Source organism: Crocodylus porosus, unplaced genomic scaffold (assembly GCF_001723895.1).
Source record: "Crocodylus porosus isolate Cpor-Errol unplaced genomic scaffold, CroPor_comp1, whole genome shotgun sequence".
NCBI lineage: Eukaryota > Metazoa > Chordata > Crocodylia > Crocodylidae > Crocodylus > Crocodylus porosus.
The window spans coordinates 13,729,737-13,745,362 of record NW_017728932.1 but is presented as its reverse complement, the minus strand read 5'-3'; the positions used below and the strand labels follow the sequence as shown (position 1 = coordinate 13,745,362).

At 44.5% G+C, this 15,626-nt stretch overlaps 1 protein-coding gene across 1 annotated transcript in view; it reads right to left on the bottom strand.

Annotated features, from left to right (window-relative positions):
• PPM1D (protein phosphatase, Mg2+/Mn2+ dependent 1D) overlaps positions 1-15,626 on the bottom strand; it is a 43,649-nt gene that overhangs the window by 20,488 nt on the left and 7,535 nt on the right. Inside the window, exons 2-4 of the mRNA XM_019545664.1 lie at positions 14,830-15,264; positions 5,883-6,111; positions 3,270-3,394 (exon numbers count right to left, since the gene is read on the bottom strand). Of these exons, the coding sequence (XP_019401209.1) occupies positions 3,270-3,394; positions 5,883-6,111; positions 14,830-15,160 (685 nt within the window). The 5' untranslated portion in view covers positions 15,161-15,264. The remainder of the gene's footprint in view (positions 1-3,269; positions 3,395-5,882; positions 6,112-14,829; positions 15,265-15,626) is intronic.

Sequence of the window (15,626 nt, the reverse complement as noted above, 5' to 3'; positions counted from 1 at the left end):
AATGACACAGTGTTTCACTATGGCACCTACGCTGCCTGTTTCCTCGGGTTTTTGGCTACATTAGTGGGCTTAGAAAAGGAATTAAAAGAGGCTTCAAAATAATCTTGTCCCCATTCCATTAACCAGAATAAAAATACCAGAATAAAAATAAGTTAATGAATAGTCATGAGAGAAGAAAGTTGGTAGAAGTTCATGAATACAGTGCAATGTCAGAACTTCAAAAGACCAAGCGCACCCCTGCATGTAATCATTTTGCCTGTGTTGAGAATTTTGCAATCTCTTATCATAATCTGCCAACTTCCAGTAATGTCAATAGGTTTATTCTTGATAATGTCTGCTAGAGGCAGGACAAAATTGCCTGTTTATCAGACTGTTGTTCCCCTAATAAACTCTGGCCTAGGCACCTTTGTTTGTGGTGCTAGCACCTTGGCAAGAAGAGGCATGATGTCCAAAACCAGGTAAAGTGAGGCCACTTTCTGCACTAGTAACCAGCAGAATCAACTAAGGCATTGGTAACAGAAGAGTATATTAAGTCTGACATAGTTATTAGCGTCAGAGCAAATTGCTCTGCTTGGAAAGGCTCCAGTGTAGGAAGTGTTCATGCCAACCAGGGTAGCAAGGCTGGGAGCCAGCCAAGTGGTCAAACAGGCTTCAGTAACATGAATACCAACGGTTTTAGTTGTGGTAGGTCTGCTGTAAGCAGCTTTTGAGGCCAGCATGCCCCTCATGAAGTGAAATCCTGTTTCCAAACTGTGAGCGTCTGTGCACCATCTGGGTCCGACAGAGAGAAAAGCAGCTGCTGTGTTCCTTTTCCCAGGAGGCTGGCCATGCCTCATCAGAAAGGGATGTGAAGAGGTTGCAGAGTCTCCTCAAGCAAAGCACACAAACACTAAAACATTGATGTTCAACACATTGTAAACTTGGTGTCTTCACACCACGTAGGAGAAAGAATGCCCTTTTTTAAAGGACCCAAATACGCTGAGCCAAATTTGAGCTGAGAGAAGATGGATGTCCTCATTTCTTGGACTTGAGACTCTCCAGCAATCCTCTTCATCCACATGATAATCGTAAAGGCCACAAATGGGCTTGACAGATGGATCTTTCCCTGAATCCCCATCTGCCCAAAGAAACCAGCCAAAACCCTTTTGTGGGACTTGAGGAAAGGAAACAGACCAGAAGACACTGGGTTTCTTAAAATCGGCATGATAGGCTGAAGATCAGAGAAGGAAAAAGGAACAGCAGATCTTTATACAAATTAAAAATGCCAAAGTAACATATGCTCTTTGTTAGATAAGGGAAGCCAATGTGTGTGTTAACCAGTGGCTTGAGCACAAGGCTGAAATTCATGAACCTGGATTGCATGCTGCTACTCCATTACTGACTCATGACCTGGACTTGCTTTGCCAATAAGCACCTCTCACATGGGCCTTCTGAAGCAGAACAGACATTTGTAGAAGGCACCGCTTAAATGGACCATTACTGTAACTTTAAAAAAAGGTGAGGTTTCTTTTCACATTAAAATATATATATATATATATCACTGAATGGCCACTCCCCATCTCCTTTGCCCGACAACTCAAATTTACCACCTTGCTTGCTTTGCAATTCTGTATTAGAACAGAGCTGTCCAACTGCTGGCCCAAGAGGGGTAAACATGTAGCCCATGGGCTCCCACTTGACTGCTGCCACCCACGTAATTCTAGCTGCGGCAGCAACTGGGGCTCAGGACTCCCTCTTCCTCCTCCAGTTTCTACAGTATGCCCCCCCCAGCAGGTAGGGTGGAGAGGCACAGTATTACTATGGTGCAGCCTGCTGTCTCAGGGGAACCACAGGCCCAGACTGCTTGTGTGGCACAGTGCAGTGGGGGAGCCCATGGCCAAGCAACTAAAGGCAAGACGGGTGCTCTGCATAGTGCAGCAAGGGAGAGGAAGGGGGCTAGTTCAGCCCCTTCAGCATGTGGCCCTCACCAATATACAGTCCATGGGGCATGCAGGCCCTCAACTGCTTAGAAGCTGGACCACGCAAAAGAGGAAAATCATTTCCTCTTACCGTGGGGAAACTTCAGGTGAGACGTGTAAAGCTTGCTTGTAAACTGGTGGCTATACTATGCTGTTGCCAAGCTGAGGACTGCAGTTGCAGAGTCCAACAGCCCCTCGGGACAGTCAATGCTGGATCATTTAGGAACAAAGTCACAATAGGGCTGCCCAGCTGTCCCTGTAAGAATTAAGTCATGCTACTGTGTTTACAATGACAAAAGAATTAAAACCAGCTTTCCATAAAAGGTGCATTTACTGAACAGAAATAGTGGACTCCCAAGCAGGGGCATGGGAAGAAGAGAGAGTGAGCTGCCCCATGCTGGAGTTATGCCCTGAAGCGCAGGGGAAGGAACTGACAATAGGTAGGTAAAGGCAGTTGGTGGCTTCTCGCTGCCAGCTGGCAATTCATGGAGCATGTTCTCCAGGAGCCCTCAGACAATACAGACAAGATCCAAATATGCTTCCTGAACATGTTTTGCCTGACACACTGTGTGCCAATCATCCCTTTTCATGACCTGCTAAAAACAATCATCATAAAACACACGATTAAGTCTTATCCTTGGCATACTGGGCAGCTCCATGACTGGGGCAGCATCAGCTTCCGCAGTGCTGAACACAGCAGCATGACCAGTCGCCATTGCGGTCGCGACTACTTTTGTGCCTCCTATGAAGGCAGCACTACTGCTTAGCCTTAATGTTATTTTTCAGGGACCTCACATGGAAAAGCAGAGGTGGCACCGCAAAGGGAAGCCCCAGACCTTTCATGTCTTGCGACAGTAGTACTGGATCTGATCACTACATCAAGCATACTAGAGTGTTTTATTCCACTTATTCCAAGCAGAGAAGAGCCCAGCATGATCCTCAGCTCAAAGACATACACAAGAGCAAACCAACCTGCTTTATATAAAAGGGGGGAAAGCCAGCTTCACACAGACAAGGTTCCAAGTCCTGGTAGATCACATGGCTGTGCCTTCACTAACCCAGTCAGCAAAAAATGCCCTTTAATTCTATATGGCAAAATGAAATTAACTTTTATTGTATTAGAAACATGGTCTAGATTGTAAGAGAGCCTAGAAATCGATGGGAAGTAGGCCAATACACCAAGAGTTGCCAAAACAGACTACTGAGAATGTATCTGCACTGCTCTGCGTGCAGTGACTTCTTCCTTTATATAAGATATCCTGACTGTTTCATTGCCTTGGTAATTACTTGCTGTACATGGACACCACTTACCAAGCGCTCGTGCCACTGCCAGGAACGGAATCTGGTCGATGACGGTGCTCCTGCGCACGGGCCCATTGTGAGTCAGCCGAGGCCTCTTCCAAACAACCCGATTCACACCAGACTTATTGATCACACTAGACATATTGTAAGTGAAGAATAAAAGGGGCAGGGCAAAGGTGGATAAGGGGAAGGAGGAAACAAAGAAAACCAATCAGTTATGCAGTAGCAGAAACAACTCTCCCAATATGCACAGGGTTAATGCTAACTACTGTGGTAGAGCCTACAGCACAGCCAAACCCTTCAGAAAGCGGGGACTACGTTCATGGGGAGGGTTTGAGCACAGCTTTCGCTGAAGGGACAAAGGAGACAGTAAAACAGCAAATGAAAAGCTGTAGAGGATTTCAGCCTGCTGCTCACTCCTCCAACACCAGAGATGGAGAGTCTGTTTCCCTGAGATGCTGCACTGGGCAGTACGTCCAATCACAACTGGGGCCAGTTGTCATTTTGGCTCTTTTAGCTTTGCCCACCTGCCCCAGCTCCAACAGTCCATAGAAACAGTGAGTGGTTAAAAAAACCTCAAAATAAAACAAACAGCAGCGTAAACCAACTCTTCTTCAGAGGTTTGCCATGTTGGAGCAGCAGCAAGAGGCAGAAATAAAAGGAGAACAGTCAACCGCCCTGAGGCAGGAGGAGGCAGGGAGAGAATGAACAAAAACAGCTTGGCATTTCAAATGTAACACCTGCTCTCAGATGTTGAACAATGGGATTAGTTCACCCAGGAGTCAGGAGGGACAAACAGGAGACAACACTGCACATAATAAGGGCAAGTGCAAACCACGTATTACTTTTAAGAAGGGAGATAAGCCATTTATTGCAAAAAAGGAAATGGAATAAGGTGCTGGTGAAGCTCAGTCTTTAACAATCTAAGGACCAGGTACTAAAGTTTCCTTTATTTCATCCACAGCTAAATAAGCACTGAAAGGCTCCGAGGGAACCTCAAGACTCTTTGTGCTAATACTGTTCCAGATGCAACATCCAGGACTTGAATCAGGGATGAACACACCAGGGCTTATTTCAGGGATGAATTTGGCCCCATCCAGTTGGGTGCTCTAGCAGGGCAGGGAGGGTCACAGACACTATGCCCTCAAGTTTCCCTCCTTGACTAGTACCACTAATGGTCAGATCAAGTTAATGCCACTCTGCAGACACAGACTTTTAGCAGGAAAAACTTCCTAATTTTCACTAAAACACACATTTCTCTTCTCCCATAACATTTTTCCCACACTCTTGTACAGGAAGAGATGTCCTGAGAGCACAATCCCACCACACTCCTACTGAGGAAAGCTGATGGAGCAAAAGCTAGAACCCAAAACAATCTATCCGCTGAACTCGCATCGAGAGGAAGTCCCAGGGGATTCTTCTACTTTCCACTAGAAACTTCAGAAAACAGTCAGCATCTTTCACACAGTTTTGAAAAAGTAGGTTTGGAAACCTGTAACGTATGGGCAACTAACCTAGTGAAGGAGCAAGTAATTCTCTCAGAAACCCTCCATCCCAAATGCACTCATCTGCTTCCACCTATTAGGCACAAACATCTGACGGTTAATGAGCGGACCAGGTTCTTGCATGAATGGCATCAAGAGGGAAACCTTCAGTGATCTCTGCCTCTGAGCTACTCTGAGAAGAGAACAGTGCCCATCCATCTGGTGCAGAGCTGCAGAATGAAAGAATTCAGGGCTCCTGTGAAGCCTTGCCAAATTCAAGTACTGAGATTTGTTTCTCAACATGTGCTATCTGAACAAGGTTGCCTCCTTGCTCCCTTAGCTATGGAGAATGTGCAACAACCATATTCCAACTCTTTCTGATATATTTTAGTGTCAACCACTTCAGGGAAAAGAAACCTGCACTCAGGGTCAGCAAATAAATGAGGTGTTAACATTCAAATACTGGGCCTTAATATTTTAAGACATTCCCAGGGTTTAACAGAATATGCATGCATGTTTATTAATTTGGGATCTTTGTTTCCTCTGGACAAAAGCTTTGCAAGGACTCTTCTACAGCTGCCAGTATTACCTCCAGGCCAATGGAAAAAATTAATTTTACTGAGCAGTTAGAATCTTCCTAATTAGACACAGAAAAAAGAACTCCATAAGCTCAGAGACCATCCCTTGGTACTGAAACTCCAAGCAAAACTCTATCAAAGCCTTACCATTTTCTTCATTTGACAGACAGAGCACTCCACAGCTCAAAAATAATAAGCACATTTGTTTCAAATACCCCAGAATCTACGGAGAGGAGAAACCCTCCACGCCACTCTTTCAGAAACATTTTAGAATCATGCCTGCACCCTGCCCTTTGCCTAATGGTATTACCAGTGGTTTAATTTATTTCATCCCATAAAACATCAGAAAATGACAATAGCACCAGCACTGAAACGCACAGCAATTGCTCCCTGCACAGCTCACAAACTGGACAACAAGAGCCAGGATGCTAGAGAAGTGCAAGAGAGCACCAACAGGGTCACCAGGCAGGCAGCGAATAAGCAAAAGCAGACTTGAGCCCTTTCAATCAGCAAGACTGGGATGGTAACTAGAGATGAAAACTGAACAGAGAAACAGTTACCTGCCCCCAAGTCCTTCAATTCTCTCTCTTTCCTTTGGAAGTTCAGGCTTGTGATCCTGTGTCACCTCCACAGCCCGAATGAAGTCATCTTTGGGGTCATCCTGGACTCCCAGAACCACTCCTGAATCGCCAACATGAGCCACATACATCTTTGACCCACGGATAATTACCACGCTGGCAGTAGTTCCAGAGGTACTTGGAAGCCCAGTCATGGTCTTCGGCCATTCCGCTGCAATAAGAAATAAAAGCTAAATTTTCAATGTTGTTAAACTTTTCACTCTAATTCCCTGCTATGGGATTTTTTTTAAAGCAACACCAACATGCCCACACAAGACGCTAAACTACCCAAAAGAAAAAAAAAGTTTTAGCATGATGTCAAGAATTTACTAATGTCATATTCAATGCAAATCATACCGCTGTCAGTCAAACTGGCTGAACAGGTTCTCCTTTCTTCAGGTGTTTCAAGCCTTACTGCAAACAGCTTTTGTGATTTCACTGTAGTTTCTATATTGTCTACATATTTTTTAACAAAATCCCACAGTGCTACATTTGGGCATAGTACATTCTTTTCATGGGACAAGGGCTAAAAAAGCAGAAGGGTAGAAGAGCAAAATTAAGGGATATGCTGGAGAGGCTTGCGTAAGAGTATAGTGGGATATGTACAGAGGGATATGTTGGAGAGGCTTGCATAAGATTACAGTGAAGCATATCCACAGCCCCACAATGACTCCACGATCATCACTATCCCAAGTTGTCTTCAACCTGTAAAATATTCAGTCAACTTCTCCCACATGGCAAGAAGCCTGCTGAGAAATGCCTTCCCCTAGTTTGTTTCTCAACCATCTGTACCAAAAGGCTGTTGCCAACACAGATAGCCAGCCAATGTCACAATAATTTAAAGCCTCTCATAACAACTAGGGCCTGAGATGTGGGTGTTTCATTAGTTAACAAATAAAAGCCTTGCCTTCCCTCCTCCTGGTCTGGTGGACCCACATCGGAACATCACCCTTGCTGTTTCCCCCTTCTATCTTAACCCAGAGACTTAAACAGGTCAACTTTTCATTCTGCACCTTAAGAACAAGCTTACATATCTTTTAAATAAAAAGATACTACCTTGTTCCTGTTCTCCCCTGCCTTCCTGAACTATTCCACTAAGTCTCAGACATAGTCAGTAAACTCTACTTTTCGCTGCATACCTTCGCTGTAAATACTCCCTTCTTATACCCCGTATTTTGTGCACAGATATGAGCTGCACTTTGATTCCTGGAGCATCTCAAAGTAAATATATGACTAAATTAATATTCCATTATGTTCTACAATGGGAATACGAACACTGCAGCAAAACCAGATTATTTGGCCTTCCTGTGTGACAGCCCAGACACTTCTACCTTCTGATGTCATTTCAGAAGTTGAATTTGACAGTGTATGGACTGTAGTAGGAAAGACTATTCACTGCAAAAAAAGCAGAAGTCAACCCCAAAAATGGATATGCCTGTTAACTAAACCCCGATGAGAACTATTTCTCTTGTCAATAGAGATGAATTAGATAAAACATTTGGCAGGAATATGTTTAAAGAGTTTCAGAAAAAATAACATGGACAGTTGCATTAGCAATAAAAATGTGATGCTTTGATAGTACTAGTCACAAGAGATCAAGCCTTGTTTGCAAACATTATGTCCCAAAATCTTTGTGAAACGCAGACTATTTTCCTCCTCTTTTTGCAGATGAGGCACTGTGAAACTAAGTGTTTGGTCCAAGTTGATGCAGTAAGCCAACAACAAACATACACACTGAGCCCTAAAGCCTGAACCTCCAATCATGTGCTTAACCACTAGAAAACTCTCTCTCCCCATTAAAATATTAATCGGATACCAATTTCCTCCTAACAATCGCATTATTTTTTAGTATAAATTACATCTGGTCTGATATAGTCATCAAAAATGCTTTTTCTAAAAAGCATAATAACTATGGATATTAACTGTAATACATATCAAATGGAGAGAGAATGAGTAAGGTAAGCAGGATTTCAACCAATGCACTTATTATACAACAATTTACCCCAGTAGAAATTCATTAGTAGCAACAGCCCCTTCACAGCATTAAAAAGATACATTAGAAAAACTGAATTAGTCTTAATGAAAGATGAAAGCCCTGTAACCAAAAGTCCCATTAAAAAGCAAAAAAGACAAAGCAGCATCAAATTTTAGACTCTCATTTAGCCATGCCCAGGACTATCTACATTAAAGGGCTTAAGCAAATTAAACCTTGATTTGGTTTAGAGGTATATGCCACACATAATCCAGCACAGGACTTTCCTTAGGGATTCAGATCATGCCTAAACAGACCTCAGCAGAGGAGTTAGGACTCTCAGCTCAATTACAAAAAGCTTAATGACTGGTTAAGTCGTTTACCTGCCTCAGGTTCCTACTCCATAAAACCAGGATATTTACCTACATGATCAATCAAGAACTGCCACTCCCTAACAAAACACTTCTTTTGCCTTCATTAGGGAAAATATGTGATAAGTGAGTTGGATAAAATACTAATGCTGTCAAGGCAGTTTGTAGGCTTCACAGATTACACTGAGTTACAAAAATCAAGAACTTCTAAAATGTTGCACAAGAAATTTTACGGTTGCATCTTTTTCTTATGAAAACAATAGCTTCAGAGGCCCTCCAATGACCAATAACACATCCAGGCAAATCACATGCAGACTCCAAGACATAGTGGGCCTAGTACATCAATGCACCAGAATTTTCCTCCTTTCTTTGGGGAAAAGTACAACAAAAATACCACGAATTAGTTGAACTGTAGAACTTGGAGATTAACACTCTTCCCTTCGGGCGTCATTGCATTAGGTCTCTGTGGTTTAATTTTTGCTCTGTTTAAAAGTTAAACTTATTTATGCAATTGCATTCTGAATCCCCACATACTTCAATCTTGCAGTGTAGTTGGCTAAAAATTGCCTCCCTTCATTAGTTTAATATCTATTCAGTATGAAGTTACACAATGGAAAAGCATAAAAGAAAAAAAGTCTACATGCTGAATCTCATTTTCACCACTTCAAAAAATTAGGCCTTTAATAACCCTACTGCAGAAACTAATTGTTCCATTCTTATTTCTACAGTAAGAAATAACTCAAAATAAAGCAAAACCAATTTCTGTTCCTCCAAGATGCAAAACACGTAAACTTCATTTGACAGGATGGAAAAAGAAAATTAAAAAGACGTTTATTACAAGTATGTCTGAATCCACAACCTTGCAGATGATTAGATCAAGAAATCTTTTGATTTTTTTCTTCAGTTTGAGCTATATCACCACCCAACACAATTATCCTCCGGTGGCCCTTTCCCAGCTTCTCATTCTGTCAGAGGGCATACTGCAATAACATCTGTATTGGATACCTGGCGATTGTCACAATTTCACATCAGGGCCAATGCTGACACACAAACTGTCACCTGCCCTGGTACCACAGCTGAAGTTCAATATTTAAAATGTGACCACAAGTCCCCAAAGACTTCAGGTAATGTGCCATTAAGCATGCTAGCAGCCTAGCAAAATTCATCTTTCAAGATGGTTTTTACACATTTTTCCCCCCATTAAATATGCAAACAAGATGTAAAACCAACTTCCTATTGGACAAAGTCACTCCAGCGTGCTTCAGATTCCAATGGTTGAGATGATACAACATGATGATTATAAGTCATTTTTCCTTTATCAAATGCACTGAGAACATATGCCACATTATCAGCTAGAAGTGATAGAGCATTATGTATTTGGGACTTTGGTGGATTTGCTCCCTGTCCAGAATGCTAAACAGCTTCCAAGAGTTCCCAGCTCCAGCTGCCGCTTTACCTCCCCATTGAAAATACTATCCTGACTCTCTTGCTTTTTCTCCACTCTGTGCTCCCTGCCAGAAGAAAGTTAACTCTGAAAAGCAAAAAACTATCTGTTCAACTTGCTCATTCTGGCCAGTTAGCATTGCCGAGCTCAAACCACGGCCAATCCGCACCATGGTGTTAATAACATTCTTTTCAAGACGTATGTACATGTTCTGATTGCTGGTCTCAGTCTTAAAAGGACAGCGTGTTCATGTGTTCAGGTTTTCAAACAGATAAGCAAGATCAAGGTTCATCCAACTAAAGCTGGCACTGTAGTTCATTAAGGTCACAATATACTACCATCCATTTCAATACACTGCACTAAAAGTGGACAGCGGTCAAAAAATTATGAGAGGAGACTAAAGAACAACTGTGTTGCCTGGAATTACAACCATTTTGCCTGTAGGCCATATTCCCACTTTCACCTATTTAGCATCAAAGGGAGGAGCTGCTATTACATCCAGGTGTCACATTGGGCTAATGTAACTCAGGAATAAAAGCTGTTTGCCTTTGAGCCTTTATTTCAGCCTTTGCAGTTACTGTCCTGAGATTATATCCTATGTATTAGGAGCTGTCCATAAAACAGATGCAATAACAACACTTCCTGCCTAAATGCTAGAGAGTCCAAGAGCCCTTGCCAACACAGTAGTATTATTTTTAAACAAAGGAGTTAGATATGGGATGCCCCTATCAGCGGAAAGCAACCTTGCTAACATGTAGTTATACTTTTATACTTTTTAGTGTAGATAAGGTGTAAACTGGACGCCTGCAAACTGCTTAATGATGGTAACAAATCTTCAATAGCTGCTGCTTCTTTTTTTAAGCATACATACACAAACTGTTGTGTATGGTACTCTACAATAATGACCTAAAACAATTCAGTTTACAGTCTTCTGAACCACTCTTTCCTTTACCCAAGTTAATACTAACACCTTTTATAAACTGGGAACATTTTTTAGTGGGCAAAAACACAGTCCTAGAAACGAACAATGTTATTACAATGGCATGCCAGCGTACTAAACAATATAAAGGCAGCTGGCAAATGTTTTGGTCCAGGTCTTCCCAGACTTACTAATTACCACTCTTTCCACACATCCCCAAAAAGCTTCTGCTACACACACCAAAAGCAATTTTATAGTTTTCATCATCGCCCTCCAGTTGACTCTGCACACACAAAACAAAGACAGACCTTTGTGACAGGCCCTTAGTCACTGGCTGGGAGCTATTTGATTTAACAGCTTACTGGCTGTGCGCGCAGCCAGTCACTCAGGTCCTGAAAGTCAGGCCCAGGAAAAACAGATTTAAAATCCGACTGATCAGTTACAAACTTTTCAAACTAAACAAATCCGTGCTGTTTTTCAGGTTCATGGAGTATGTACATTTTACAACCCCTTCTCTCCTTTTTCCATTGTTCCTCTACTGAAAAACAAACCCTTTAAAACATGAAAACAAACCTCACGGACATTTTTCTTAAACAGGGCATCTACTGCTGTACGATGAATTAAAGATTCCTACTTCAAGCAAACCACATCATGGAACAAATCACTAAAAAAAACTGAGGAGTAAATTAACATGATGAGTGACATGATCTGAAGCGGGCAATGTGCTTTTCTTCCTTGTTTAGCATGGAAGTGGCTGCCTGCCTTAACTTCTGTTGAGACCAATTTAGACACTAGTTTTAGAAAACTAAAAGACAGCCTAAAATATATATATGTTTTACTTCTAAACTTCCATGTTAGCACTAGTAAAGGAAAATCCCTTATTTTATCTTATTTTCAGCAAGGTTTGATTATATATATAAAAAAAAAAATCTTATCAAGCTTATAAAAATAAATCCTAGATAGATATTAAAGTATCTACAGCCATGAGTGATTGGTGCCTCCTGAATCTGGGGGGGCACCTGCAGAAGCCACTGACGGTGGCAGCCCTGTCAGGGGTGGCCACCAGCCCTACCAATAGCATTAGTGTCAGCTGTCGGGAGGGCACCAGCCCCGGCAGGGTGGGGCACGTGCACCCCCATGCATCCCCTACCAGTTGCCTGCGTCTAGAATCCTTAAAATTTCTGTATTATCCATATTATGTAGACAGCTACTGTTAGGTGGTCTTGGCCTTTTTCAAATAAGATAGATGAACTCTTAGACATATGAATAAAAAAAAAAAAGATCAAAACGACCTGTTCCTTTGGATTTTCAAGCCAACTGTTACAGAACAGGCAGTGGAAAAACCCCTCCATTAGCATGTACTCATTCAATGATGGTGCCCAAACTGAGTTAACTCCAATCAGAAAGGGAAAAGCATCTTTATACAATCCTTGTAACTCCAATCATCTAAAGCAGCAGTTAGCAACCTTCTAGCATCACCCCAGTTTGGCTCAGAAGTGGGTGGAAGCAGGTGTTAGGACCCTCCTAGCCCTGGAACAGGAAAGCAACCGATGCTGAAGTTTCCCCCACCAATGAATCCCCATGCCGCTGGCCAGGATCAAACAGCTCCACAGGCCATGGGTTGCTGACCCCTGACCTAAAGTATAATAAGAAAAACTGAAAAATAAAAATGCCTTTGAATGTGATATTTATTCTGAAGGCATCTCTACTTGAGAAGCATATACAGTAATCTACGCCAAGGGACTGCATGTACTGTAACTTGCCCCTACTGGAAATGGCTCTTAGCCCTCTTGTCGAATTTGAAACCTCACAAGTAGCCTTCTTTTAAGTATCCTTCTAGCCATATTAGCTGGGAGGACAGTCTCCAAGAAAATAAACTTGTACATCATCATGTGTTGAAAATATTTAGCCAACCTGAAACAGCAGCAAAGGTTCCTCACTGTTTTTTATTCATGCCAACTGAGCTAAGACTGAAAAATTAATGGCAGTTGTGTAACTATTTCTCTGCTGATCACCACAGCAGAAACCATCAAGCGCTGCCATCGTTGGATCAAAGCTACTGAAAATCCTGGCAACCTCCAAGAAATTATGACAGCTAGTTACTACTCTCTTCCATGCAGAAAAACCACATCAGTATATTCCCATCCCAAATCGTAACTGCCTCTTGTCCATCTTCAGATTGCAAAATGTATAAAACAGAGAGAAATAGTTAGCTGTGCTGGTCTGAAATCAGGCAGAAAGCAAGGTAGATTTGCCACTTATAGGCTAGATGTATAAAGAGCTTTTGTGGACTAGAGCTCACTTCAGCAGATGGTGTGAAAGGGCAAACATAAACATACACCCTTCTTCTACCTTCCATCATGTCAACACACAATTAACAACAGGAGTCTTGGAGGATGCAACATTCAGACTAACCCAGCTAATGAGCCCCTCTCTTCCATATCCAAGTAACAGAAATTACATGACATCAGTTTTTAATATTTTATCCAATTAAAAAAAGGGGACTACACCTGCTGCCAAATCACGCATGCAATACAGAAATCAGGGAGGAAACTTTACAGCAGAACTCAGACAGAGTCATCAAGCAGGCAGAGCTCTAGTTCTGCCGTCTTCTAGCAACAGTTTGAGACTTACATAACAAAAGTTGCGTTGCTTCCTACACACCAGTACAAATAGTATTTCCTGCCTCCAATCAGCAACATGTTTGTTGGTTTTTTATTTTTGCTGTCACAACCAGGCATGGTTACCATAGACATCACAGAGACTAGAAAACCAAGCTTACAATCTTTCTTCCCCAAACCCTCTCCCTCCACTTCCTCTAGGTTCATTATGACACTGTCACATCACAAAGGCCCTGGGTCTGGGGTGAAGTCATGTCACTCCCCACCATCACATCTGTGAACAAGTTCTCCCACTTTCTCCAGGACACTTCTTAAAAACAACAAAAAAACCACCCCGCCATCCCCTCCTCTCCAACCCAAGAGCCAGTTTGTCTCCCCTCTAATCCCTGCTCCTACTCTACCAAGCTCTCCCAGATATTTACTTGACTGCTAAACAGCCTTGGTTTGGACTAAATGTCTTCAGAAAGATTTCAACTGTTGCTTCAGCCACTGCCTCTCCAAATAACTCTGCTTTCCTTGTACTATAACTTTTTATCACTGCCTGCCAGATCCAGCCTTCAGGATTCAAGACTGTACTTTTGATGCGATCTCATGGGAGACACTGCTCTGCCTGCTAGTCTTTGTGCCCCAAGCTGTTGTATGAAACCAAATTAAATAAAAAAGCCACAACTCTAACATATTTAACATATTTTTAAAAGCTCATTATTTGTAGCCTTGCTTCCAGGAAGCAAACAGAGAGGTAGGTAGTTAGCAGTGTTGGTCTGAATTTAGGCCTAACGCGTTAATCAATAAGGTGCTCCGATGATCTGTCGAAGACGTGAACAGGAGGGAGGATAATATGCACCCTGGTCCTGTCAAACTCTCCCTTTCAGGATCCTTACTTGGGCCACAATGAATTTAACCAGCCAGTCTCTACAGTCCTCAGGGACTGCACTTTATATTTTGGGTGGCGCGTGGCCCATTTCCAGCTGCTCAAAATCAGTCATAAATCACCATCTTCTGAATTCTTGCATCGGCACCGGACGGGCCGAACTGCAGACAGCGGCGAGTGCAGACCCGGATCAGAAAGCAGACCGAGTTATCTGCGTCGGGGGAGATTTGCACCTTATAAGCTGACAAAGGGCTCTGCTTACAAAACCTCACGCCAAACATCTCTCATTTCATTATCATGCAGAAATCGACCCTGCATAAAAGCTCCCCCTACTTTCCAGACATTTCGGGGGGAGGGGAGGGAAGAAACCCGTGCCGTTTCACACAGAGATCCCCCCCAACACCCCGATTTATGTCGTCGACCAGACGAATCCCAGCTCCCCCATGAAACCTCCGAACCCCCTTCCTGAAACCACCCTGAGCCAACACCGCTTGCTCTGATCAAAGGCATCATGTCTGAACCAAGTACCCTGGATGTTTGCAGGGAGGCAGCCCACCCCCACAGCGGCCAGTAAGGGAGGGGTGGCGGGAGGCTGTTTGGAAAGGGAAGGGAAGGGGCCCCGGTGCAGCTGGGCCCGCGGGAGAGGGCCCAATTGGGGAAGAGGAAGGCGAAGGAAGGCAGAAGCGACTCACGTAGCTTCTTCCACATGGCCCGGTGGCAGGCGACGAAGCCCTTGCGCAGGGCCGCGCACACCTCGGCCGGCTCGGCGGAGCAGAAGCCCTTCTGGCGGGTGATGAAGCCCCACAGGTTCTCGCGGGCGAACTGGGCCGCCTCCCGCCCGCCGTGCCCGTCGCACACGGCGAAGAAGGCCGCGGAGCGCCGGGGCCTGGCCTCGCCCGCCGCCGCCGCCTCCTGCTCGGGCTCGGGCTCGGGCTCCACCACGATCTGGGTCACGTCCTCCATGTACTTCCTGCCGCCCTGCTCGGAGAACACGCTCACCGCCAGCGCGAACGGCGCCTCCATGGGGCGCGGGGAAGCCGGGCCGCCGCCGCCGTCCCCCTCCCGCCGGCGACTGACTATTGTTCGTGCGGGAGGCGCCGCTCGGGCATGTCCGACCCGCCGCGCCGCTCCGTCACAACCCGCCGGAACCCGCCGCCCCGCCCCGCCCCTCGGCACGCACACCCCGGCCCAACTTGGCTCTCCACCGTGCCGTGGGGGCGCACGCGCACCCCGCGACTGTGGCAGCCCGTGGGCGGTCACCGCTTGTCACCCCCGGCAAGTCCCTGATCGCCGCTGCCAGCGATGCCGGCGGCGTCTGCGGGGGGTCGCCGACTGCTGATCGACGCTTGCCACGCTCCCGACGCTGTCGCGGACGCCTGCGGGAGCGACCCACTTGGCCCACCCACACTGCCGACACCGCAGACACCTCTGGGAGCTCCCCACTCGACTCACCACCGACACTGCCACCGCCCGCGGGAGCTCCCCACTC